General features: G+C 41.4%; 1 protein-coding gene across 6 annotated transcripts in view; it reads left to right on the top strand.

Annotated features, from left to right (window-relative positions):
- ATP2C1 (ATPase secretory pathway Ca2+ transporting 1) overlaps window positions 1-25,849 on the top strand; it is a 67,197-nt gene extending 41,348 nt beyond the window's left edge. For 5 of the 6 annotated variants that reach the window (XM_081882926.1, XM_081882929.1, XM_081882928.1 and 2 more), the window contains 21 exons: window positions 708-816; window positions 2,734-2,889; window positions 5,078-5,146; window positions 5,995-6,070; window positions 6,165-6,231; window positions 8,234-8,358; window positions 8,896-8,993; window positions 10,294-10,389; window positions 10,475-10,564; window positions 12,922-13,026; window positions 13,787-13,943; window positions 14,935-15,105; window positions 16,596-16,693; window positions 18,445-18,495; window positions 19,006-19,172; window positions 20,714-20,782; window positions 21,647-21,763; window positions 22,507-22,654; window positions 23,234-23,329; window positions 23,556-23,697; window positions 25,076-25,849. In XM_081882926.1, the coding sequence (XP_081739052.1) occupies window positions 708-816; window positions 2,734-2,889; window positions 5,078-5,146; window positions 5,995-6,070; window positions 6,165-6,231; window positions 8,234-8,358; window positions 8,896-8,993; window positions 10,294-10,389; window positions 10,475-10,564; window positions 12,922-13,026; window positions 13,787-13,943; window positions 14,935-15,105; window positions 16,596-16,693; window positions 18,445-18,495; window positions 19,006-19,172; window positions 20,714-20,782; window positions 21,647-21,763; window positions 22,507-22,654; window positions 23,234-23,329; window positions 23,556-23,697; window positions 25,076-25,209 (2,341 nt within the window). In that variant the 3' untranslated portion in view covers window positions 25,210-25,849. Of the gene's footprint in view, window positions 1-707; window positions 817-2,733; window positions 2,890-5,077; window positions 5,147-5,994; window positions 6,071-6,164; window positions 6,232-8,233; window positions 8,359-8,895; window positions 8,994-10,293; window positions 10,390-10,474; window positions 10,565-12,921; window positions 13,027-13,786; window positions 13,944-14,934; window positions 15,106-16,595; window positions 16,694-18,444; window positions 18,496-19,005; window positions 19,173-20,713; window positions 20,783-21,646; window positions 21,764-22,506; window positions 22,655-23,233; window positions 23,330-23,555; window positions 23,698-25,075 lie in introns of those variants that run through there. The other variant, XR_014161937.1, reaches the window with a different exon arrangement.
- Window positions 25,850-26,481: the final 632 nt, after the last annotated feature.

The following is a 26,481-nucleotide window of genomic DNA, read 5'->3' as shown; positions in this document are numbered from 1 at the left end:
GTGTGCTGAAAACAGCAAAAACATAGCCCGTTTTTATTGGGGATGGGGTTTGGTATATTTATAGTGTATTGCTGTTTAGTTTTTTTATTTAATATTTTACATTTCCTTGTGTGCCTGTGAGCTGAGAAGCACCTCATAAATATTTTATATAAAGAAGTACTGCAAGACCTTCAAAGAGAAATGGGGCTTTTTGAGGTTTTCTTATTCATATGTAAATGACTTCTTGGATCATGGCTATTAATTTACACTATTAACTGCATATATATTTTTACTGAGTAGTGTTCTGTAAGTCTCCTCCCCACATTTGGCTTCATGCCCCTAGTTGGTATAGCAGATTTAATTAAAACTCTGAAGATGGTATCTTTTTAGGAAAATGGAAATTGGCCTCACATAACTGTGTAAAAAGGTAGCATGCTAGAGTGTAATTTCAAGACTCAGAATTGAAAACACCACTTCCAAAAGAACTTTATTAAAGGTACAGTACTTACATTGGCATTTTGCTTTCCCCCATGCTAATATAGAACTGCCACCTTCAGTTTGACTTGAAATGGAAAAAATGACATCTAAAGGGAGAAAGTTCTTTGAACATAACGGATCAAGCATATTTTATCCAATTAGATCTGCAAGGGCTAGCTGAAGATTATAGTTCTTTGTGATGTGATGCAGTGGTCTTCATTAGTTATTGTAACATATTTCATTCTCTACAGTGTTCGAGAAGGCAGGGTGGAGCATACACTTGCAAGAGACTTGGTTCCAGGTGATACTGTCTGCCTCTCAGTGGGAGACAGAGTTCCTGCTGACCTGCGACTGTTTGAGGTGCGTAGTCATTAATCACACGCTAAACTGTAGTTTTGGATTCTGGGATCTTAAAAGGTAAAGGTACCCCTGCCCGTACGGGCCAGTCTTGACAGACTCTAGGGTTGTGCGCTCATCTCACTCTAGAGACCGGGAGCCAGCGCTGTCCGCAGACACTTCCGGGTCAGCGCGACGAAGCTGCTCCGGCGAACCGGCACCAGAGCAGCACACGGAACGCCGTTTACCTTCCCGCTAGAAAGCGGTACCTATTTATCTACTTGCACTTAATTGTGCTTTCGAACTGCTAGGTGGGCAGGAGCTGGGACCGAATGACGGGAGCTCACCCCGCCGCGGGGATTCGAACTGCCGACCATGCGATCGGCAAGTCCTAGGCGCTGAGGTTTTACCCACAGCGCCACCCGCGTCCCTGATATGTATTAATCTTAGGCATTTAATAATATAGATTCACACGCTAACTTTGCTGAACAATAATGTGGGCCTAGAGAAGATCTGATTTCACATTACATCTTATCACTGGAGTTTTTGTGAAATAATACCATAAGGCAAAAGGGCTAACTTGTGAGCAGGTTATATGCCCTCTGGTAACTGACTGTAATATATTTCATCCGCTAGTGCAAAGGCCACCTGACATGTCAACAGGAGCAAGTTGGCACGACATAAATGTCATTCTTTGTATGACTAACCAGAGACCACAAGATGGTTATCTATTTAGGATTTTTAAAAATATAACTGAAGGGGGTAGCCAGTTACACTAGCTATAACTATGAATGAGGAAATATGCTGAATTACAAGTACACTACTAAATTTGGTGGCTGTGGACACTCTGCCCTGTCTGAAATATGAAATAATGCCAATTCAAAGATTTCCAAGCAGCTTTTCTTAATTTCGAACAATTCCATCATGTTAATGGGCTGACTCATCATGAATTTGGTAGCAGCAATATATTGTTGCTTATTCACCCCTGAAAATGTGAAATAATTGGAGAGGTGAGGTTTGTTTCCTGAAGCAACAGAGTATCCTATATGATTCATGCACATTATTCTACCCACCTATAGGTTCATTTTTGTCCCTGAAGCTGTAGGTAAGGAATTGGGAACCTCCATGTGTCTCTCCATGTGTTGTCGGAATCCAATTCCCCTCAGTCCTAGCCAGCATGGCCAGTGGTTGGGGGTGATGAGAGTTTTAGTCCCAACGACATATGGAGGGCCACAGGTTCCCCATAACTTCTGTAGGGAAACCGCTGGCTCCCAGGCTAAGGCACATCACTGGCCCACAGCCTCTCCTCCATGATTCCTTTGTGCTGCCCCTGGACCGAGAACAAGGAAAGTGTTCCCCAATGGGAGTTGTCATCTCAAGGCATGTCAAGTGTGGCTCTTTATTTGTGTGGTATGGCTGAAGTCTAAATATATAATTGAGCATGGAATATAAAGCATACTATATAAAGCCAATTCTGTATTTCGAAAATGCAACTTAAAGTAGTCAAATGTATAGTCCAGAGGCAGTTGTAGAAACATAGGCCATGGATCCTCTGGGCACTCCAAGTAGGGACTACTTTCTTCAAACAGTTAACCCCATGCTGCGTTGTAAGCTGTTTTTGAAACTCTGTATTTTCAAAAGCAGTGTGATTACTGTTTGTGTTCAGTCTGTAACATGCATAGACTCCTAAAATGAAAGATCAATAGCGTCTCAAAATACTAAGCATGTCCACCAGTATTTCAGAACCACCTTCCCAACCTGGGGTTCTCAGATGTTTTAGTGCTACAACTCTTCATCATCCCTGACTATGACTGACTGGGGATGATGATGAGGGTTGTAACAGAACAAACCTTTGGGGACCCAAGGTTGGAGAAGGCTGCATTAGAAGATGGAAAATAAAATATAACTGTTTTATCATATCTATTCCCCCCCCCCCCAAAGGCCGTGGATCTGTCTATTGACGAATCTAGTCTGACAGGGGAGACAACTCCTTCCTCAAAATGCACTTCTCCTCAGTCAGCTGCTACGAATGGAGACCTCACTTCAAGGAGCAATATTGCTTTCATGGGAACACTTGTTCGATGTGGAAAGGCAAAGGTATTCCTCATACAAGAATACTAAATGTATGCATTTGTAAAAGTTAGGTTGACTGTAAAGGCTACTGATTTGCTACAATTCAGGATATATTTTATTTATACATATATACATACATACATACATACATTTACACACACACAGACACCCCTTAGTAGAGTATAATAATAATAATAATAATAATAATAATTAATAAATTTATTTATACCCCGCCCATCTGGCTGGGTTTCCCCAGCCACTCTGGGCGGCTTCCAACTGAATATTAAAAACAGTACAGCATTAGACATTAAAAACTTCCCCAAAGAGGGCTGCCTTCAGTTGTCTTTTAAAAGTAAAATAGTTGTTTATTGCCTTGAAATCTGCTGGGAGGGTGTTCCACAGGGCGGGCGCCACTAGCGAGAAGGCCCTCTGCCTGGTTCCCTGTAACCTTACTTCTCGCCATGAGGGAACCACCAGAAGGCCCTCGGCGCTGGATCTCAGTGTCTGGGCTGAACGATGGGGGTGGAGTATTATCTGAAATGCTGTGGTAATATAGCCTTGGGAAAATGCATTGGTATTAGGGAGGTAGGGAACATGCCTGTCTGTTCCAGCATTCATTCACACTGGTATCTTTTGTTCCACTGCAATTTAATTTGTACAACCGTATTAAATATATGCTTATCTCTGGCATCAGGAGATATTTACAAATCAACTACCTTCCCTATATGCTCCCTTTCAAATTTAGTTAATTTCCAGAGGCTATGATTGCGACTTGTCTGCTAGTTTGATTTCAGAGTTTTATATAAACTTGTATAAACCCTGTTGATATTTTGCTCTTTGTGTCCTGGATTGTATAAATTATTCTTACCATTTAACCACATATAACTCCTTTTTATTTCATTATTCAGAAAATGGTTATGTGTGTGTCTTCTGAAACAACACTGTAGCTAATTTTCATTTTAAAAGAACAATAATGAATCATACATTCTGTTGGGTTGTGAAATTAACACAACAGGAAGTAGATTAAGACTGCAATCCCAACCCCGCTTTAATATTTTTTTTTCACTTTCAATTTTATAAACAATAACCAAAAACAACAGAATACAAACAGAATATCCCCTTTGACTCCCCCCTTTTTATTATTTTCCCTCTACATCTCCTTGATAACTCCACCCTTTTTATTATTTTCCCTCTACATCTCCTTGATAACTCCTATTATTATAAATCCTTAATCCATAATTCAAATTTTTACTACAAGTTTTCTGCCAGTCCTACTAATGAATGTAGTTGTTTACAATAATTTTTCAAATGCATTATATACTTTCCCCCTTCTTTATTAAAGTTTGTTTCTTCCTGGTTCCTGATTCTTCCTGTGAGTTCTGCCATTTCAGCATAGTTCATATCTTCTTACCATTTCTGGGCTAGCAAATTGTCTTTCTTCGGAGAAAGACAATTATACATTAAAGAATATGTAAATAACATCCATAATTTGTGTATATTTTCACATATAACGTTGCACGTGTTTTAAAAACTCCAAACTTTTTGTTGGAGAGAACCAAGGTGAAAATAATTCATAACAATAATCTTGTGTCATGGTGGGAGTTGAAAGGGCAGCTGAAAGGAAATCCTATTGATAGTTCATTTTTCAATGGATTCCTCCAGCTTCCCTGATTTGCACTGTAGGTTCACAACACCTGCACTCTGCTACCACTTATAATTAAAAAGTGAATGCATGATAACTTGAAGAAATATTTAATCATAATAAAGGTACCTTGTAGACAATGCTAAAAAGTCAGTGCAAATAAGAGTTTGGCCTCAGTTATACAAGGGTTGGGCAGAAGTGGTTTCTAGGCTAATTCCTGGCATGTCACCAATTGCTTGGATTCATATGAAGAATGTGAACTCGGTCAAGAGTGCTGGGCTAAGTCAACCTTGATCTAATTCTGCAGATTATTTCTTGTGGTCTTAAGCAAAAGTGCATTCTCAGGCTCACTCAACAAATATTAGTCATGCTTCAGCTGTGAGATCTTGAGTATACACCTTGTACTTTTAAACATTTTAAAACTTTGGTGAAGCGTTGTATTTCTAGTAAAAACTAGAAGTCAGTCCTCTTGCAAGTTAAATAATAATAGACTTGTTACAACTGTGGGGGAGGGGAGTAAGCCAATCCTCTTTGAATTTCATTTTGAACTTGTTATGTTTCATTTCCTAGGGGATAGTTATTGGTACTGGAGAAAACTCTGAGTTTGGGGAGGTTTTCAAAATGATGCAAGCAGAAGAAGTAAGTAGTATAGTATTACAAATGAACAACTTAAATCCTGGTTCTTACAAAGTTAGATCATTTTACAGTGATCACTGTAAGCTGAACAACATGAAGGTAGCATCGAAACCAGAATTTTAAAAAAATAACCTTTCATCATTACATACAGATGCTTTAAGTATAAGAATGTGATTATGTCAGTTGTAGAAATGCACCCAAAAATTCTACTGAATTTGAAGGGACTACTAATCTGAGTTTAGATTTCCTTTTATATTTGCTAGAATAACACTTTTCTATGTTTTCTGTTCTCATTTGCAAGATATCTTGGTGCTCACTGCAATATTCTCTGCAAACAGAGTTAATAAAATTATCCCAAAAGTTTGTGCATTCACGATGGGCTGAAATGCCTGCATTTTGTGAACAAATGCAGCCTTTGAAGTCTTCCCCCCCCAATGTAATTTAACCTTTGTTAAAAGCCAAATATTCAGGGCAGATGTGAAATGGCTTTTGTGTAGGAAGTCTTGTTGACGATGACAGAATTATTGAGTCTTTCTTCCTTTCACATCTGATTAGTATTTCAGAAAGTATGGAGGATAGAAGAGAAAGAATTGGTACCTGTGGGGTACCACTATAAGTGCATTGCCACTTGCTGAGCTATGCTGAGCTGAGTGCAGTGTATTTTTTTTATAGCAATTTTATTCTGACTTTTCATTTCAGCTTTAATTTTAAAGGCAGCTTTCAAATAAAGTAATAGAAAACTGTCCTGCAATGCAAAAACACAATACAAAGCTAACAAAACTATAAAATCAGATAGTCCTAGATAAATCTGTTCAACTAAATAAATGTGTTTTAATGTTCTTCTTACCTAGGCTCCAAAGACACCTTTGCAGAGGAGCATGGATCTCTTAGGAAAACAACTGTCCTTGTATTCCTTTGGTATAATTGGTAAGAGAACAACTGTTTTTGTACAGCTCTCTCATCTTGCGCTATTCTAACTGATTAGGGAGATCTTTTAATCTTCAATTTGCTTTTATTCTAGGCATAATTATGCTGGTTGGCTGGTTGCAAGGAAAGCATATCCTTGATATGTTTACCATCGGTGTGAGGTGAGATTCTTAAGTATTATCTCTAATAATACTGAAAAAGTGAATGTCTCAGACTGAAGTTGTCCTCGCAAAAGTCTAATTTGCTTTATGCAAATTAGAGAATCTGCCATTTGAATCTTACTTTCCTGTGGACTCTTCCCAAATTGGTCTCTTCATTAATAGATATTAACGTATCTTCTAAAATGCATGTTAATGTTTCAGAGAGAGAACTTTCAGATTCATCTATTTACACGGCACAGAACAGAGATAAGGAAGTCATAACAAAGCTAGGCAAATAGTTATATTCCAGTTAACCTTGTCCCTATTCACACAAGTGGATCTTGCTAATCAAAAATAACTCTCTCTAAAGAAAATGGTCGTTCCCATCCGCTTTAAAAGCAGCAGCTGCTCCACTTCTAGTAAAGCCATATGCATGCTGTAGAAATTTGATTGAATTCCACTGACCCCAGTGAGGCCTTCACAGTGATGCTGCATTTAACTTCCGTTGATTGGACTGTATATCTTAGGTTTTCTTTACTTGCCTTGAAAACACTTTTTCCTCACTGTATCCTTTTGGGACGCCATCTCTCTTGGGAACTGGCTGGTTCTAGGCCATTAGTCCAGGGCAGGGTCGGCTGCTCCCTTCCTTAGTTTACAAGGAACCTTGTTTTCTGCTTCCCTTCCTCTCCCCTTTCCCTCGTTTTTTCCAGTTTGTAGGCCTGTGTGTAGATATATGGCTTGTTGTAATGGACTGCATGTAAGCTGCTCTGGAAGCCTTTTTGGACCACGAGTGGGGGTACGAATGCTCTTAACAACACGTTTGCTATGAGCCCGACAGTGCTCTCTTGCCCTTCATTTCTCTGAAGAACTGCTCCATGCTGCAGTAGAATATATCCTGCTATCACTTTTATATGACTGTTCTTAGCAAACATATATACACTTTTCAGTAGACTTCAAAGCACCTTATACTGAATCAGAATGCTGGTCTATATAGCCCACCACTGACTATTCCAACTGGCAGCTCTTCTGCCTATGATCTTTTTAACTGGAGATGAACTTGGACCTCACACAATGTATGCTAAGGCCCTTCCCCATCTTTATACTGGGATGTGGGCAGCTTCATGGGATACCAACTCATGAAATGTGATAATTCTACTTTGTTTTTATTTCTAGTTTGACATAGGTTTACTAATATCTAGGGCTGAAATATTCGGGACAATATCTTTTAAAATATTCTTTTGCACACTGATTGCTGCCTTTTTACAGTTGGTTCTTTCCAGTAGCTGAGACACAAGTTTTTTGTTTGAAACAAAGGCTGGTATTGCCTTTGAAAGAAGCCATCACAAACTATTTTTTCCGCTCTATAAGACTCACTTTTTCCCTCCTAAAAAGTAAGGGGAAATGTGTGTGCATCTTATGGAGCGAATGCAGGCTGTGCAGCGATCCCTCTTGTTGCTCTGGCTTCTGAGATTCAGAAATTTTTTTTTCTTGTTTTCCTCCTCCAAAAACTAGGTGCATCTTATGGTCTGGTGCGTCTTATAGAGCGAAAAATACGGTACATAGGCAACACCAATGTCATGTAGTCAGGCATGATGTCACAAAGTCAAATCAGAGTGAGGACAATGCTGCTTTCACTCACTCTGGATGGGCAAACAATTTTGCTTTGTTTTGCAGGCCTTTAAAAACAAAGAAATTTAGGATTGTAGACTTCTTCATGATATGAGCCAACTCCCTCATTTTCACTCAGCCCTATAAAGAACACATATTCTGGCCTGGTTTGAGCACAATGTTAAACCATATTTTAATATAAATGATAGTGTTAATATGCACAAATTATTTGCTGTTCCTCTGTTCCTGCCTGTACTTCATTGGGGGAGAAAACAAGGCAGAGTGTGGCTTTGTTGCGATGTGTGAATCTGGACCTATAGTTTGTTTCTCTCCATGTTTGAAAGTGGCTTCTGTGTTTTAACATGTGCATACAGTTGTGAAAGGAATCACTTAACATGTCCTCTTTAAATTATAGCTTGGCTGTAGCTGCAATCCCTGAAGGGCTGCCTATTGTTGTGACAGTAACGTTGGCTCTTGGTGTGATGAGAATGGTTAAGAAACGGGCCATTGTCAAGAAACTACCAATTGTTGAAACTCTAGGTAAGAATGGCAGTGTGCAGAATTACTCAAGAGTATCTGATGGTCATAATGACAGTATGAATTAATAATTAACCAACATTAGGGTATGTAATCTAGAAATAATTATGCTGAAGCTGATCTTGCAGATGGCATTTGAGGAAATCTCTGGGACAATCTAGATTTGTATGGAAGGTTGCAGTAAAAATGGGACTTGAAAGAAGAAAGGGAGTCAGGAATGTTTGGCTGGAGAAAGGTGGGTGGCTTGGTGCTACTTTCCCTTAGCCCAGGGATAGGGAATATTGTGACCTTCTGGGTGTGTTTGGACTCTTGACTCCCATCAGCCTCAGCCAGCAGAGCCAATAGTCAAGGAAGATGGGAACTCATCTGCCTCTGGAGGGCCACAAGTTCTCCATCCTTAACCTAGTCAAAGACTCTTCCTCTTTCTTGATATTTTGTGAAGATGCTCTTTCCCCATGTTCTGTCATTTGTCCGGCCCCCTAACCCTTCCCAAATAGGTCATAACTTCCTTGTGATTACTGCATTCATGTTTTTCCCCAGGCTGCTGCAATGTTGTTTGTTCAGATAAGACTGGCACGCTGACAAAGAATGAAATGACTGTTACTCATATCTTTACGGCAGATGGATTACATGCTGAGGTAGGTAGTAAGCAGACCATAGAATTGTAGACCCTCTGCAACGCTGGAATCTCAACACACGGTTCCCCATCCAATCTGAAACCATACTGGACCCTGCTTAGCTTTGCACATGTGCTAGCAGTTTTACTGCGGTTGTTGGCGTATGGCATGTGCCAAACGCGTGTAGCTCCCCAAGCATGTAGGTTTGTGGCAGTGCAGTTCTGTGCTGGAAGAAATTCAGTCAGTCTCCAACTCTTCAGTCTGTTCAGTCCTTTACTGACAGGTCCAAAGCATTAAGGCAGTTTCACTATATACAGGCTTCCACTAGATCCCTAGTATAAGGCACAAGCTTCAAATGCAAAGCAAATACAACTCGCAGCATACATACAGCACAGAGATCATCATCAATCTGGCAGAGCTTCCTTGCAGCAAAAGCAAAGAGGCAATGTACGGACCCCTCTTAATATACCCAAGAATGACCACACCCTTGGCCAGTTGCTGGATCACAAGGACCTACTTGGCTGGTTGCCAGGTCACAGGGACCTACTTGGCTGGTTGCCAGGTCAGTGACTTTCAAACACTAATCATAAGACCTCTAGGTGCAAGATAAGGAAAGCAATTAAAGGAACCTCAACTGCTGTACCACAGGGATAAAATTAAGTTGCATTTGTCTTTGTTGTATTTAATAAACATAAGCATGGATGGGCGGGTTTTATTTTTTAATTTTATGAGAAGTGCGTTGGTCCTGAGAACTCCATTTTTGGAGGACTGGTGTGAACCCAGCAGCTACCTCACACTTATCTCTGAGCTGCATTTGTGCCTACTACTATCATTTAAGAGGAGAAATGCTAGAAGATAGAGAAGATGGTTGTACCTTTAAATACAGAGGAGATTGTGGAAATGTTGACGTTAACTAAAGTGTCCACTCAGTTGCATAAAATAAACGTGCAAGAGAGTCTTGGGAGGAATATTAACTATACTACTTCTTGAAATGAATAACTCTGGCTTCTTTTCAATGTAATTTTTTTCCTCATGTAGGAGATGTCACATGCCAATGTATGAGCTCTAGTTTTACTGTGGTTCCTTGGCTCAGCAGTCGGCTATCTCCTCAGCATTCCCATCTGATTACAGATACTGCAAACCCTATAAACCTATTACAAGAAACAATTTTTTAAAATGCATAAGGGAATGCATAAGGATTAATGTTTCAAAGTTCATATTCTCTTTTCATAATATCTCTGCTTCAAAGGTCATAAAGGAAAAAAAATATTAGCAAATGTTTGCTTCCTTGTAAAATTCATATCGTCTTAAATTTTGTCAGGTTACTGGAGTGGGTTATAACAGGTTTGGAGAAGTCACGGTTGAAGGTGATGTTGTTCATGGATTTAACAAACCATCTGTTAGCAGAATTGTTGAGGTAAGTTCTTGCACAGAAAGTGTACTCCTTTTTTGAAATTAGGGATACTTGTGTGTTACATTAACTTCCTTTTTCATTTCTTTAGGCTGGGTGTGTGTGCAATGATGCTGTAATTCGAAACAACACCTTAATGGGAAGACCAACAGAAGGGGCCTTAATTGCACTGGCTATGAAGGTAGGTGGTGTGTTGATGTATATTGTTTTGAAGTATAGAGGTTTTTGAGGGCAACAGAGCTAGTACAGTGGTACCTTGGAAGTCGAACTGCAGGAACTGAAGGAAGCTCCTGCAGCCAATTGGAAGCCGCAGAAGTTGCGTCGGGCGTTTGGGTTCCAAAGGACGTTTGAAAACCGGAACAATCACTTCCAGTTTTCGATCATTCGGGAACCAAAACGTTCGACTCCCAAGGTGTTTGAAAACCAAGGTACGGCTGTACCGATAATAGAAATGCCAGATTTTCTGTACTCCAAAGGAGTATGTGTGTTCTGCTGCGGCAAAGCCACCAGGGTCTTAGGTACCTTAGGCAAATTTATTGTTGCAGTTCATTGGCCAGAGTCCACCATGCAGAGATAGTGATAGGTGTGTCACTGTACTATGCAGTAAAGAATCCAAGAAGCAGAACGTGATCTAATTGGTGTGGCCCACTCTAAACTAGATGGCTAGGCATAGCAATATCATTAATGCTAATAACTCCTAAAGAGAAAAAACTATGTTCTGTAAACTACCCTGAGACCTCAGTAAATAATAATAATAATAAATAAATAAATATGCTCTGTAGACATTTGCAGGGTTTCTTTAGAAATAATACAGCAGTTCCAAATTTGCTAAAGAATTCTAACCATTTTATATTGAATCTTTAAGATGCACCCATGGAGCTCCAAGAACATAAGGTGGTTTGATTAGTTAAAGCTTTTATAAGTTATTGCAAATAAAGCAATTTTGAAGTCGTGTGGTTATTATTTAATAGTTAATTCAGAAGTGTTCAGCTTTTGAAATTGTTCCAAAGCTAACATGGGTTCTTGAATACTTAGTTAATAAGATACTTATGTGTTAACTGTTGTGTAACTTAGGCACTGGCTATTCTACTGGTACGGCTTTGTTGAATGTATGGGCAGTCTTGGAAAACATAGTGGGGAAGAATGGAAGAATTAGACTGGGAAGCTAATCTGGTATGTTGAATTGGATCTAAAGGTAGAGTGGGAGGTGGAGTTCAGAGTGTTCAATCAGCGAAGTGGAAGAAACAAACCATTAGGCAGGGGCAAAAAAACACCCATCATTCATTCACAGTGTGGATTTACTTCTGATCCATTTTTCAGTTGCATTTCAGTGGTGCTCTAATGAATTGTCAAGACTTGGTGTGTGTAAGGATCGCAGCCTTATTTGGGACTTAGTTTCATTAAGTTTAGTGACTCTTCGGAACATGCTCGCGTTGAACTGGGCTGTTTGGAGGCTATTCCCATCTTGCAAAATCTCATAGTTCCTGTTTAGAAAGCACATAATGTTTTAATCAGTGGCAGCTTGCCCAGCAAATCAGAGCTATAATGCTGGGTTTCTAGCAATGGTGGCACTCTGGCATAGCAGGTGGTGTGGGGAACTCAGGACTGGGTGGGCATATCCAGTGCTCCTGCTAGTGTGCCCACACAGCTCTAACCTCGTTACCATGTTCCTTTTTCTTCCCTGCTTCTATGAAGATAGTGCTACTGCTCTGCCCCGCTGGGCAAACTGCTTCCAATTTTAATTCATAGTGCTGTTCAAATCCTGGTTCTATGTCGTCATTATTGCTGGTTCCATTTGTATCCTGTTTATGCCCCAAGAAGCAAAGACTGGAAGTTTTCCATACAGGTACTGGGTGTTCCTGGAGTTGCTGAACTTTAGGAAGAACTACATCGGATAACTTCACAGTGCTCTTTAGGCTTTGCTAGAATGTATATTGCTTACCACTATGTTACAAGAGAGTATTCAGAGTGCATTGATTCTGTTCTAAGTGGATTGACACTTGCCTGCCACTGGTAGAGCATCTAGGGGTATTTGTCAAAACAAGTGATATAGTGATCATCACAATAAGCTTATTCTAAAACTTTCTGAGAAAATAATATGAAGGGGAAATCTTAAAACTAGAGGCAATTGTAAATTCATTCAAAAGCAAGCTCAGCTGAAACAAATGGGAGTTTAATTCCACATAAATATGGAAAGAAAAATGTGTGGGTTATACATCACCATAAGGAGATCCAAGAATGCAATGGATTAGAACCACATGTAGATCTAGAAAGACTCTGTTTCGTAAGTCAGCCTTTGCCAACCTAGTGCTCTTGAAACGTTTTGGACTACAGCTCCTATCAGCTCCAGCCAGGCTGCTTTAATTCAATACCTTGCAGTGAAGCAGTATTTCCAGAGTAACCTGTACCTGCTTTCCATATCCAGGAGCAAACAAGCTGAGGGGCACATGTGAGACACTAAAACAAAATACAGTTGATTGTTGCTGCTCTGGCTACAAATGCAGTGGACTGAATTGGCAGTGTCCTTTGTTCTCGTAGATGGGCTTAGATGGAATCCAGCAGGACTACATTAGAAAAGCAGAATATCCCTTCAGCTCTGAGCAGAAATGGATGGCTGTTAAGTGTGTACATAGAACGCAACAGGTATGTCCCTTTCTGAGATGTATTTCAACAGGCTCCAATATCCCACTATATCATACCATTTTAAATATGCAGCAACAGTTCTGCTTATGCAAAGTTTACATTCTCCTCTTAACCGAATGGGAATTGTAAGCTTACTTTAAAAAGAACTTAACTGAAACAAATGGCACTGTGATTTCATGTCTGGCAACAACGTGTGCTTGGCCCAGCAGAGCTCTGCTTAAAGACAGAGTTATTTTCAGAAGGTCTTTGTTTCAAAAATTCTGCTGGCCCGCCTCTTCTTTAGAAGCAAGAAAGTGTTGTTTGTTTGTTTGTTTGTTTGTATGCTTGCTTGCTTGCAAAAAATATGCTTTTTGATTGTAGGTGGGGTTGGGGGGGAACCTTCTAAGTGCTTTGCAAAACCTCTAGGTGGTTTATTGAAAATGAGAAGAAATAGAGAGGGACATATTTCTTACAACTGTTAAACTATATCAGGGTGTTCAAACCCAGTTCTTTTAAGATAGATGCCGGAATAGCATTTTTGCAGACATGGTAAAGGTATGCACCATTATATAGTCACAGAACAGTCATGGAAATAAAATATTGCCTTGTGTTTCAGTAAGTGGAATACAGTATGTGGGATGTAGGCTTGCGTTCAGTAGACTAATGAGTTTTAAGTTGTTTATAAATTATTATCAGCACACTGAAAGAGCTTTGAAGTTATATAATGACAGTGTTGCGACAGGGGACAGAGCAGCAGGTGCTAACATGTTTTATCTTTTAGGACAAACCAGAGATTTGCTTCATGAAAGGTGCTTATGAGGAAGTGGTTCGATACTGTACGACATACAATAGCAAAGGGCATAGTTTACCTCTCAGCCAACAACAAAGAGATCTTTATCAGCAAGAGAAAGCATCCATGGGCTCTGCCGGACTCAGAGGTAATAGCATATTTCACTATTGTCTCCACTACAGAGGAAAGCATTTTGAACTCTTAATTGCTTGCTGTTCTCAACGTGAGAAACTCTAGAACAAAGCTGTGAATAATCCTGATGCGTCATTTGCTTCCATTTCTATGCATTGTGTTGCTTTCAGATTGCATGGACAGTAGCATTTAAACTTCCATATTTAAAATGAGAATGTGTAACTTCTTAGCTTTGCAAATTACGGTTCCTAAAATATCAGAAGGGAATGCCTATACTATTTGTTGGGCTTCTGATGTAGCTTTATACATCCCCCTTCAAGGAAACTTGTCTTAAAACCTAAAAGCTGTATCAAAATCTTGGAGCAGACCCATTGTAATGAATGATTGGACACAACTAAATTAATGATTACAGTGGGTCTGCAGTGGGCATGATTTAGTTGGATCATAGAATTGCAGAGTTGGAAGGGGTCCTGAGGGTCATCTAGTCCAGCCCCTGGAATGCAGGAGTCTCAGCTAAAGCATCCGTAACAATTAGAAGCAGAATAAGGCTCCAGACCCGTACACAGTTACCTGAGAGCAAATCTCATTGAAATAACTGGGATTTACTTCTGAGTAGACATGCTAAGATTTGTCTTCATTTATCCCAACCCAAAAGTTAGGCATGACTTAAGTCCCGTAAGCAAAGGGAACTAAGTGCTGTTAACTTGATATTAATCCAGCCTACTAGATATGGAGGGCAAAAGACAAGTCACATACTGTGAGACGAAGAGAGAAACCATGTCTGTTTTTGCTGGTTATGCAATCTCTCCCAATTGACTGCATTCTATGCAAGTGAAATGTGTTTTGGGAAGTCACATACAAAAGCATCCATGAAGGTTACCATGTTGCTAGGGGAAAAAATGCTCTTATTCTAGAAACTGGAGAGGTCTAGCTGTATCATTCGGATCTTCTAAGTAGGTGCCATATCTAAAGGTATAAACTGCTTTCCCCCCTTGTTTCTTTGAAAGTTCTGGCCTTAGCTGCTGGCCCTGAGCTTGGACAGTTGTCATTTCTGGGTCTGGTTGGAATGATTGATCCTCCAAGAACGGGCGTAAAAGAAGCCGTCACTGCACTTATCACGTCTGGAGTCATGATAAAAATGATTACTGGAGATTCACAGGAGACTGCAATTGCCATCGGTATGAATGTGTATTTCCCCCCCTTTATTTCCGTCAGTTGAGTTACTCATTGCCTTGTCGATGAATGTATAACAATGTGGCTTCTTTAGACTCTGAAATCAGGGCTGGGATCCAAAGGGCCATATGACCAGCTCACTAGCCCGAGATAAGTTATTCAGGCTTGCTTTAACAAACAGCACACACAGAGAGTGCATGGCAAGCTACGTTTGTAACTGAGAGCAGTTTCAAAAACTATCTGATATACCTTAGGAATCAGCGATTCAAACTTTAGCCAAAAATTCCATTGTGCTAGTTCAGATTTTGGGATCCTGATCAATATGGTATTCTTGAAAAGTTTTTACTCACAAGTTTAAAAAAACAACCAAGTAGTGGGTTGGGGTTTTTTTATTGCTTCCACACCCTTCTGGATTGTAGCTATTGAAATGATTATTTGAACTATTTTTATATTTGCCAGTTGCACATGTGATCAGTTTATGTTACTATTATGATATGTCATTTGTGAATATTTTTCTAAAAGAAAGCTTCACTTTCTGCTCACAGAGGAAGGCACCCTGTGATGGGAGGCAGGGCTCAAATAAGTTTCAGAGCTGCCTGTTTTGTGTCTTAGAGGCTATTTAGGAAAGATGAGACAGTTGGTTGATGTGATCACTCCCACGCGTCCTCTCTGGTGTTGTGGATTCCAACAGGTGCCCTGGTATTCTGGAGAATCATAGGCTATAGTCTTCTCCAGTTTCATGTGACACACCTTCTCTGAGGCGGGCCAAATGCGTTAGCACACCTAATTGGACAAACCATTTGGCAGCATGGGCAGTGATGAAATTGCACTTTGTATCCTGCACTGCAGGGACGCGGGTGGCGCTGTGGGTTAAACCACAGAGCCTAGGACTTGCCGATGAGAAGGTCGGCGGTTCGAATCCCCGTGACGGGATGAGTGCTCGTTGCTTGGTCCCTGCTCCTGCCCACCTAGCAGTTCGAAAGCACGTCAAAGTGCAAGTAGAAAAATAGGTACCACTCCGGCGGGAAGGTAAACGGCGTTTCCATGCGCTGCTCTGGTTCTCCTGAAGCGGCTTAGTCATGCTGGCCACATGACCCGGAAGCTGTACGCTGGCTCCCTCGGCCAATAAAGGGAGATGAGCGCCGCAACCCCAGAGTCGGCCATGACTGGATCTATTGGTCAGGGGTCCCTTTACCTTTACCTTTATCCAGCACTACATCGACTCTAGCAGCTAGCTAGCAACCTTCGCAAACTTGCTGTGACCAGCTAGCTGCACATTTTTAGGAGAAAGTCACATTTTTAGGAGAAAGTCTCTGTGTGGGTGTGTGACACATGCAATAGTTCAGTCTGCATTGTTGTAGCTTTGCTATCAGGAATAAATAATAAAATAATCAGTGAGAACATAGAATTTTAAATTGTATATATTCATTTGGTCCTCCTCCACTAGATTCTTTAACTGTAACATCTGGTAACTTTGTTTTGTTTTGTTTCCTAGCTAATCGCTTAGGATTGTATTCCAAAAACTCCCAGTCAGTCTCAGGTGAAGAAATAGACACACTGGATATACAACAACTTTCACAAATAGCACCCAAGGTTAGTTTTAAGTGGACCCAAAGTGGTCTGGGTAGATGGAACTCTTGAGTTAGTGTGCTAGTGTGTTTTAGTCACTGAATTACTCTAAGAAGCATGTAAGGGTACTTTGAGCAGCCATTAGTAATGTCTTATATATCAAAGTTGTGTATTTTTGTGAACAGATTATCTAATTTGGAATATCACAATCTTCCTCTGGTGGCCATAGGGGAAAATCTGAGGTTTTTCCTGATATCCTTTGAAATCTTTGTCAGAAAGTGTAAAAGTGTGCCTTTCTTTTTGGCTAAGGCACAGGCAGATTAAGCAGCTTGAACAAATTGGTGTGTTATAATTTAAGTTTGAGTCTTAGTACTGCAACGCGAGTTCTTGTTCAAGTAGCAGGAAAACTGACACTTGGCAAGTGTGCGGCAGTGTGAACAGCATCCTGTGCTGGCCTTACAATTTTGGGTCTTTTGGTAAGGACCCACCACCCAGAAGAGGTGAGGTGTGCAAACAAAGCATGTTTTTGTCTCACCTTAAGGCAAAGAAGGCCACATGCAGCTGAGGCTGCCTCATCGTGGCCACCACCGCTGTCCTCCCTACAGGGAGCCAAAAGGGGTTGCATCCAGTTGTCCTTGCTGTTGCCGCTGCTAGAAGACTTGTTTGCCCTCCATAAACTGGTGAGGGGCGCAGGAGGCCTTGCTGCCATCTCCACCATCCAGCCACTGCCCAGTGCCCAAGTACTTCCCTCCTGGCTAGGTGTATGGGCGACAAAGAGAGAGCAAATATAAAGCTGATGGGCAAGGAAGGTAGAAGAGAAGAAGTAGTAGTAGTAGAATAAGAGACAGTGAGAGAGGGGGAAAACCTCTAGGGCAGCCTTTCTCAACCTGTGGGTCCCCAGATGTTGTTGAACTACAACTCCCATCACCCCTAGCTAGCAAGGCCAGAGCTCAGGGATGATGGGAGTTGTAGTCCAACAACATCTGGGGACCCACAGGTTGAGAACCGCTGCAGTCTAGGCTGAGCTCTTATGGAGCTGCAACCTGAACTGTTCTCAGCACTAGGAAGGAAAAGTCTGGGGAATGGGATGGAGTCTCCCATAGCAGAGAAGGAGCCTAAAGACTCTGTGATCCTGTCTGACTCAGCCAGAGGGAGGAGCTATCCCGAGAGGAAAGAACTGCTCTTGGTGGGGCACTGAGAACAGAAGTTCACAGCAAGCAAACGTCTGTGGGTTTTTTCATGGAATCTGAGTGTGGTGACAAATGGCCAGTCTTGCCACTGGAGCTCCAGCCCAGACAGCTCTAATGGCTAGCAGGGAAGGAAATGGGGAATTGACAAGCAGTGGTGGAGCTTCATGCTCCGGCACTGGGGGGGGTGGAGAGCAGGCGGGTGCAGGGCTGGCGCGCCACCCGCAGGGGCGTGACGTGCGTCCTGGGGGTGTGACACGCCACCTGCGGGGGCGTGGCACCCAGCACGGGTGGGGGTGCAGCCACGATGGCACCCCACCGGGATTGCACTGCCGGGGGCGGTGCACTCCCCCCGTACTCCTCTTCCTCCGCCAGTGTTGACAAGCTAAATCCTGATGGCGGGGTTAGGAGGGAAAGAGGAAAAGTATTGGGAGTAGGAAAATCCCCCTTCCCTGTGTCCATTTTCTGCTTAGCTGCCTTGTTTCTGTCATGGCTATGCAGTGTTGAGTGGAGGAGAATAGGCTGGCTTATAGTTAAGAAGCACAATCTTGCACTTGTAAAGACTTAATTTTCCCTTCTATTTCTTAGGTAGCAGTGTTCTACAGAGCCAGTCCCAGGCATAAGCTGAAGATTGTCAAGGTATGTGTGTGTTTCTAAAACTGACATGTAGTTTAAATGGTACAGAGATATTGAACTGTAGTGATCTAGTATCCAGATGGGATCATTTGGGGCTCATCAAGAGGAATCTCACACAAATATATTTAGTGGGAAAGACGCAAGGGGGGCAAGCTAAAATTCGGAACGATTCTTTGCAGTTGACTCCTACAGGACCTTGGTTTAAGTCAGTATGAAGCACTTACACTGTTGATTTGCTGTTTTTAAAGGTAAATAGAGAAGTAGAACTAGGAAGAAGGTTGTTTTGACTGCACAATAAGAAAATGGCATAGAACCAGTGATTGCTTGTGTCTGAGTGATTTTAAGGATGTCTGCAATTGGTTTGGTAAATCCTTTATAGACTTAACTCATGAGAGGGAGCTTCACTTTCAGCTGAGCATTGCACACGAAAAGTTTTAAGACTGTGTTCATTGTAAAATCTCATATAGTGATAAGATCTTGTGATGATAGATTGGATTAATTTTGTTTTCTCAGTCACTACAAAATAATGGTGCCGTAGTTGCTATGACAGGAGATGGGGTGAATGATGCTGTAGCACTGAAAGCTGCTGATATTGGCGTAGCAATGGGGCAGACGGGCACAGATGTCTGTAAAGAAGCAGCTGATATGATCTTGGTGGACGATGATTTTCAGACAATAATGTAAGTTTGTTTTACGTTCCCTTTCTGCGTACCATGTAGCAATTGCATTATCTGGGTGGGTGTCATTTTGTCTAGCATATACAGTGGTACCCCGCAAGACGAACGCCTCGCGAGACGAAAAACTCGCAAAACGAAAGGTTTTTTCGTTTTCGAGTTGCCTCGCAAGACGAATTTCCCTATGGGCTTGCTTCGCAAAACGAAGCTTGCCCCGGGGACAGCGGGTCTTCTCTTTTGAAGCAAGGGGCGGCGGGGAGATCGCTTCTCCCCACCGCCCCTTGCTTCAAAAGAGGTCCGGGGGCAGCTCTTCCCGCTGCCCCCGGACCTCTTTTGAAGCAAGCGGCTGCGGGGAGATCGCTTCTCTCCGCAGCCGCTTGCTTCAAAAGAGATCCCGGACCTCTTTTGAAGCAAGCGGCTGCGGGGAGATCGCGTCTCTCCGCAGCCGCTTGCTTCAAAAGAGATCCCGGACCTCTTTTGAAGCAAGCGGCTGCGGGGAGATCGCGTCTCTCCGCAGCCGCTTGCTTCAAAAGAGATCCCGGACACCTGCCCCAGCCGCTGGGCTTTGTAGCGCTGCTGCGAAGCCGGGCGGGGGGCGGGAACACCTGCCCCAGCCACCCCGCTTCGGAACGCTGCTCCGAAGCGGGGTGGGGGGGCGGGAACACCTGCCCCAGCCGCCGGGCTTCGTAGCGCTGCTGCGAAGCCGGGCGGGGGGCGGGAACACCTGCCCCAGCCACCCCGCTTCGGAACGCTGCTCCGAAGCAGGGGTGGGGGGGCGGGAACACCTGCCCCAGCCGCCGGGCTTCGTAGCGCTGCTGCGAAGCCGGGCGGGGGGCGGGAACACCTGCCCCAGCCGCCGGGCTTCGTAGCGCTGCTGCGAAGCCGGGCGGGGGGCGGGAACACCTGCCCCAGCCACCCCGCTTCGGAACGCTGCTCCGAAGCGGGGTGGGGGGGCGGGAACACCTGCCCCAGCCGCCGGGCTTCGTAGCGCTGCTGCGAAGCCCGCGCCCCCCAGCCTTCAGAAGAGGTCCGGGGACAGACTGTCCCCGGACCTGGTCTGAAGGCGGTTTCCCTAGGAACGCATTAATTGATTTTCAATGCATTCCTATGGGAAACCGTGCATCGCAAGACGAAAAAACCGCAAGACGAAGAGACTTGCGGAACGAATTAATTTCGTCTTGCGAGGCACCACTGTATAAGTGCCCTCTCTTTGAACTTTTTTTTTTTTTTTAAAGCCACTTAGGTGAAATTTAAAAGACAAGTGGTTTTATTCTAGTGGATTTTCTATAAAATTTTAAATGGGAATATTTTCTCAGGCAAATGAGGATAAATGACCACTCTAATTTAGCATGTTTATTTTACTTGTGTTTAGTGAACAAAGCTAAAAACTTTGAAACTGCCTGATACTGTTTTGCAGTGGGAAGCCATGTATTGTTACTGTTAGATTGCAAGAAATAAGAGTTGCGTTTTCAGGATGCTATCCAAATAATGTGCCTTTGTAGAATGTGTTTCTTCCTCCTAAGCACTTTTTTCTTTTTATATTTCAGGTCTGCAATTGAAGAGGGTAAAGGAATTTATAATAACATTAAAAATTTTGTTAGATTTCAACTCAGCACGTAAGTTTTGCAGCACAATATCAGAAGCTTCCTGTTATGAATTCTGCTTGATTGAGATTAATTGCACAGAAGTTTGCATGACCAAAACTGACATAAATTCAGCTCGGTGATTTGTAAATGGCACACTATTTGCTATATTGCCATAATGGATTGCTGGCCATAATTCTAACAGCACTAATAAATTCAGCATCCATTCTGGCACAGTTAGTTCGAAATTGGGGTATAATGGCTTGAAAATAGGACTCTAGGCAAGTAGCTGCATAGTAAAAGCTTAACCTTAGCAACAGTTCCCTTTACTTGAAATTATCAGAGCCATGTGGTTGTCCTTTGTTGCTAAATGAGAACAGATCTAAAAATAGTTCCTGCAACTTGTAAGTCCAAGAGTTCATGATGGTTTGGCCTCCCTGATAAGGTACACATTTTCCAACCACTGCAACAGATGGTCTGTACAAGAAGGGGTTTTGATTTATCAGTCGTTCAGCATTTTAAAATGTAAGGCACTCCTAAATTATTTTTTTATTTCTATAACAAAAGTACACTTTGTGTCTGGCACACAGTATACAGCCTCTAGTGAGGAGGCTTAATGAAATGAGACAATTTTCCTTTTGGCTTGTATTGTTGTCTTGGGCTAAATATTTTCTAACGTCTGCTTGATGTTTAGCATCCCCAAAAAACTTGCATGATCTATTTAAAACAATTGGATTGTTACTGTGTATGAAGTTTTACTTGCTACTCATATGTATTGTGGGTCTTACTGATGCTTGAAATGTTTAATAACAAATTTCCAAATAATTTTAAAAACCACTCCCTCCCCCCCAAAAAATTGCGATGCTGACAGCTGTGTAAAATAACTTTTTTCAACAGGAGTATAGCTGCATTGACATTAATCTCATTGGCCACATTAATGAACTTTCCTAATCCTCTCAATGCCATGCAGATCTTGTGGATCAACATTATCATGGATGGGCCTCCAGCTCAAAGGTAACACTTTTCCTTTGAGAGTTTTTGAGAAGTTGCTGAATGGTGTAGCTCTCTAGGATTGTGAATGGTATAACTCCTAGAAATGTTAGTAGAATCCCGCACAGAGCTTTTCCTCTGTGTGGATTTGTATATCAAATTATATTGTAAAAAAAGCATATTAAATTGGAATAATTTGTTTAAGTAATTATTTTCCGTGCAAAAACTCTGGGCAATTTCCCAAATGGGGGTTTCTGTCTGATGGAGTGTTTGTTGGTGCCTTATTAAGGATTTAAAATTCATATCTTACTTTTCGGTTTTGTTGTCACTGGTTCCCAGAGATTGCTGCATTTGTGTTTGCTTTCAAAAGCTTTTTATATTACAAGTAGTCAGCAGTGGATGCATAGGGTAACTACTCAGGAAAATTTACATTTTTAAGCAATATTGGTATGGGAAAGATCATAATGTTAAGTTTTGCAGTTGTATAAGGCACTTAGCAGGTTTGATCCAGGCAGTTAGTTGAATTTAGGTTGCCTTGGAATACTGTGAACTAAGTGTGAATTACTTAGTCTTGATCCATCCAATCATGATCGAGTACTAATCATAGTTAACTATATCATAAGAATTAAGCAGTAATGCTTGGGTTGCCTTGACACATACAAACCTTTATTGAAAAGTATGTCTGAGTCACTGTCTTCATTAATTTGATTTTATGATGCCTCAATCAATCTAAACTTTCAAAAAGTTATTTGTGTTCTTATTTCTAGCCTTGGAGTTGAGCCTGTGGATAAAGATGTTATTCGAAAGCCTCCAAGAAATGTCAAGGATAGCATTTTGACCAGAAATCTGATTGTTAAAATACTAGTTTCATCTATAATTATTGTATGTGGAACATTATTTGTCTTCTGGCGAGAGGTATGACAAAGATGCTTTTTTAAAAAAATGTGTATTTATTATCTGCTTGCAGTGCTTCATATATGCCAATAGTTGCAAATACAGTGGTGCCTCGCAAGACGAAAAGAATCCATTCCGCCACCTGCTTTTCAAATGGAGAAGCATTTCAAAACCAGTGTTAGAAAACACCATAGCATTAAAGAAAAACTGTAAAATGCCAATGTTTATATACTTCAACTGATCTTAAACTTAGGTTTGGCAATTACGGTAAATCGTGCAGAGGTTTTAAAGGTTGTGTGCAATAGAGATTAAATGGTCTGGTTGTATTTTTAAAAATATATATGCAGATATAGTATGAGGAAGATAGGAAATAATTATAGTTCTAGGTAGCAGTCCTACACACAGCTGAGGAATAAATTAAAATTCTAGATGCCAGTATCAAGTTCTTAGGCGCCTAGATCAGACAATAGCGATACTTCCACACTTGGCTAGAGGACTGATGCTTCGTGGTATTATGTTGGGTGGAATTTAAAATGTTTTATTGTAAAGTGGCAGAGATCTGCATATATTAATTCTCTCTCTCTGTCTCTCTCTCTGCAGCTACGAGACAATGGCATAACTCCTCGAGATACAACAATGACGTTTACGTGCTTTGTATTTTTTGATATGTTCAATGCTTTGAGTTCCAGATCTCAGGTATGTGACTGCCTATGTTTAAAGATACGGTATTTTGAAAAAATGAAAACAACCTCTGCAAATTGTCAAAATTTCACAGATGCAAGTAGCTCAAAGCCATAACTTAATTCAAGCTACCAAAATGCTAATAGATGAGTATGTAATCACCCTATCATTTAGGATGGATAATCTCAAATAACTAGAATGCACAAGAATAAAATCATAGATGTTATGTTTCTATTTGCAGACTAAATCTGTGTTTGAGATTGGACTCTGCAGCAACAAAATGTTCTGTTACGCAGTGCTTGGATCGATCATGGGGCAGCTACTAGTAATCTACTTCCCTCCTCTTCAGAAAGTTTTTCAAACTGAGAGTCTAAGCATACTAGGTGAGAGTTTTTTTCTTGTTCAGCGGACAACAACCAACAGATATAGACAAGTACATTATTTCCTTGGTGATTTGTTTTGTAAGGCATTAACTTAAAACATTAATATAGTTAAATGAGTTGGGGGGACACTTTGGAGTGAATACAAGGTGGCAGGAATTCTGTTTTTAAGAGCGACTTCAGCACTGTCCCCCTCGACAGCTATCTTTCACATAATGGCAACACTGAAACATTTCTCTTGCTTTCAAGCCTGTATAACCAAGATGAGGGTGAAAGAAATGAGGGCTTATGACATGTAGCTTTGATTCAGTTTGAAGGGATGAGCCCCTACCTTTCTGTCTAGCTCGGATCTGGTGTGGTGCTCATCTTAACATTGCACTAAGATTTAAAAGGGCTCAGTGCAATGACAGGAAAGATCCCTCACGGCTGCCAAACTAGAGAGGAAGGCTGCAACTGGCCAGTTTGGCCCCAACGCTCCCCTCCTGAGAGAAGGCTAGTACAAGCCTGGTCTTTCGGTGGTCACCATCCATCACCAAACAACCCTTTGCTCTTTCCCCCAGCTCTGAAAGGCACAACTGAAGATCAGAGACCATGGCTGTAAATTTATATACACAGTTAACTTGGGAGTAAGCCCCATAGAAGGGATGCGGGTGGCGCTGTAGTCTAAACCACAGAGCCTAGGGCTTGCCGATCAGAAGGTCGGCGGTTCGAAGCCCCACGACGGGGTGAGCTTCCTTTGTTCAGTCCCAGCTCCTGCCCACCTAGCAGTTCGAAAGCACATCAAGTGCAAGTAGATAAATAGGTACCGCTCTGGCGGGAAGGTAAACGGCTGTCTGGTTCACTAGAAGCAGCTTAGTCATGCTGGCCACATGACCCGGAAGCTGTCTGCGGACAAACGCCGGCTCCCTCAGCCTATAGAGTGAGATGAGCACCGCAACCCCAGAGTCGTCCGCGACTGGACCTAATGGTCAGGGGTACCTTTACCTTTAAGCCCCTAGAATGTAGTGGGACCTGCTTCTGTTAGCATACATGGGATTATAGTGAAAGGGCAGGAGTGTGGAATCTGATGTTTTGGCATAGCTAGCAAGACCAGCAAGAATTTGTTCTGTTTATGACCATAAAATATCTGGCAAGTTAGTCCAAAGGACAAACAGCTTGACTCCAAGTTTTTTCATAGCTAAACAATTGATTATAGCTTTGTATTTCTGGCTAGCTGAAAAACAGCTACTCAGTTAATTAATTTTAATTTAGTTTTGATTTGTTATAAATTTGAAAAGGAATAAAAATTGGCAAGAAAAGTAAAGCTGTTACTAAATACCTGTATTCTTCTGCTGTTTTTTTAAAGGGAAAAAAACCCTTTCTTTTTTCTTTTTTGGTTTAGACTTGCTGTTTCTTCTGGGACTCACCTCATCAGTGTGTATAGTAGCAGAGATTATAAAGAAGGTTGAAAGGAGCAGGGAGAAGCCCCAGAAACATGGTGGTTCTTCGTCTTTGCCGTCTTTTCTTGATGTATGATGCACATTGCATTCTTTCCGTTTGCAAAACTAGAAACTGCTGTCGTATGTAGGAGGAAGTTATCACGAGAAGATACAAGGGCTTTTGACAAGTCCCTCCTTTTCCCTGATGGATGAACACTGGCAATTTTTAAAGACTGGTGAATTCTAAATCTTCCAGCCAGGGGAGTAATAAACAATTATGCAACTTTGGTAATATTTTTTCCTCAAAGACAAAACTTTACTTTTCAGATTGTATGGAACTTTGTAAGTGTGTGAGAGGCTACTTTAAAAATAAAAAAGTCAAAAGTCTTGCCCACCTTTTGCTCTTAAGAGATATACATGTATAGAAATGTGTATTAGATATAAAGATTTTAGTTTTTATTTAAAGAAACCCTTTACTTTTATGACGGTGGTGGGACTTAACTATGAAATATTCAAGGCATTCCATCTGGTCTAGAGTGCGATACAAGAGTGCCATATTTTCAGATTCTGTATTTATTTACATTATCCTGCAATGTGTACCTTGTGCTTTTATTTTTTAGGTATCCTATGTTCTTTGCACAGGATGTGACCACTGTCGGATCACTGTCTTTTCTTCCTTTTTGTGATTGAAAAGCCTATAATTGCAATTTTGAAGTAAATGTCTGCTTTTCTTAAAATACGTGTGAATGTGTAACTTGGTATTTTAAATGAAGCTGGGTCACAAACCGAAAAATGATTTCTGAATTTTTTCGCTTCCACAGTGAGCTAGATCTTTTACTTGGCCAAATTTAACAACTTCCTGTTTTGCTGAACTAGGAACTCCTTGGACCAGTGAGGTTCCACAAATATTGGCTGTAAGTCCAAATATAGGCTTTGTATGTCCTGTCCTGCTTTAGCATTCCTGATCCCAGATGAACCACATCCTAACATCAGCTTCAAGTCCATGAGCCTTTGTTTTCTTTCTTCCCTTTAATAAGCAAGATGAGAACGTCTGTATTTCCGAGGTGCACTTAGTTGATCTACTGTGTTCCCCATTTTAATGCATTTCATCCCTTTTCATTTCATTTCCCCATGGTTTCTTTATACATTTTTTTTTGTAATGCATTCAGTGTGATTTGATGCAAATGGGAAAAAAAACTTTATTTAAAAAGCTCGAATTCATCAATGTTGGTATACAACAAATCTTCACTGTTTTGTATGAAGAGTGGATCTGAATCACTTGCGAACTATGGTCAGGGTCTATGGTGTTTTGTGGTCAAACCAGGGCTTTCTTGGCTTCCCAATCCCACCACAGACCCCCTGAAGAGCT

Source organism: Podarcis melisellensis, assembly GCF_964234715.1.
Source record: "Podarcis melisellensis genome assembly, chromosome: 12".
Taxonomy (NCBI): Eukaryota; Metazoa; Chordata; class Lepidosauria; order Squamata; family Lacertidae; genus Podarcis; species Podarcis melisellensis.
Note: the sequence above shows the minus strand (reverse complement) of the source record. Positions and strands in the feature narration are given on the sequence as shown.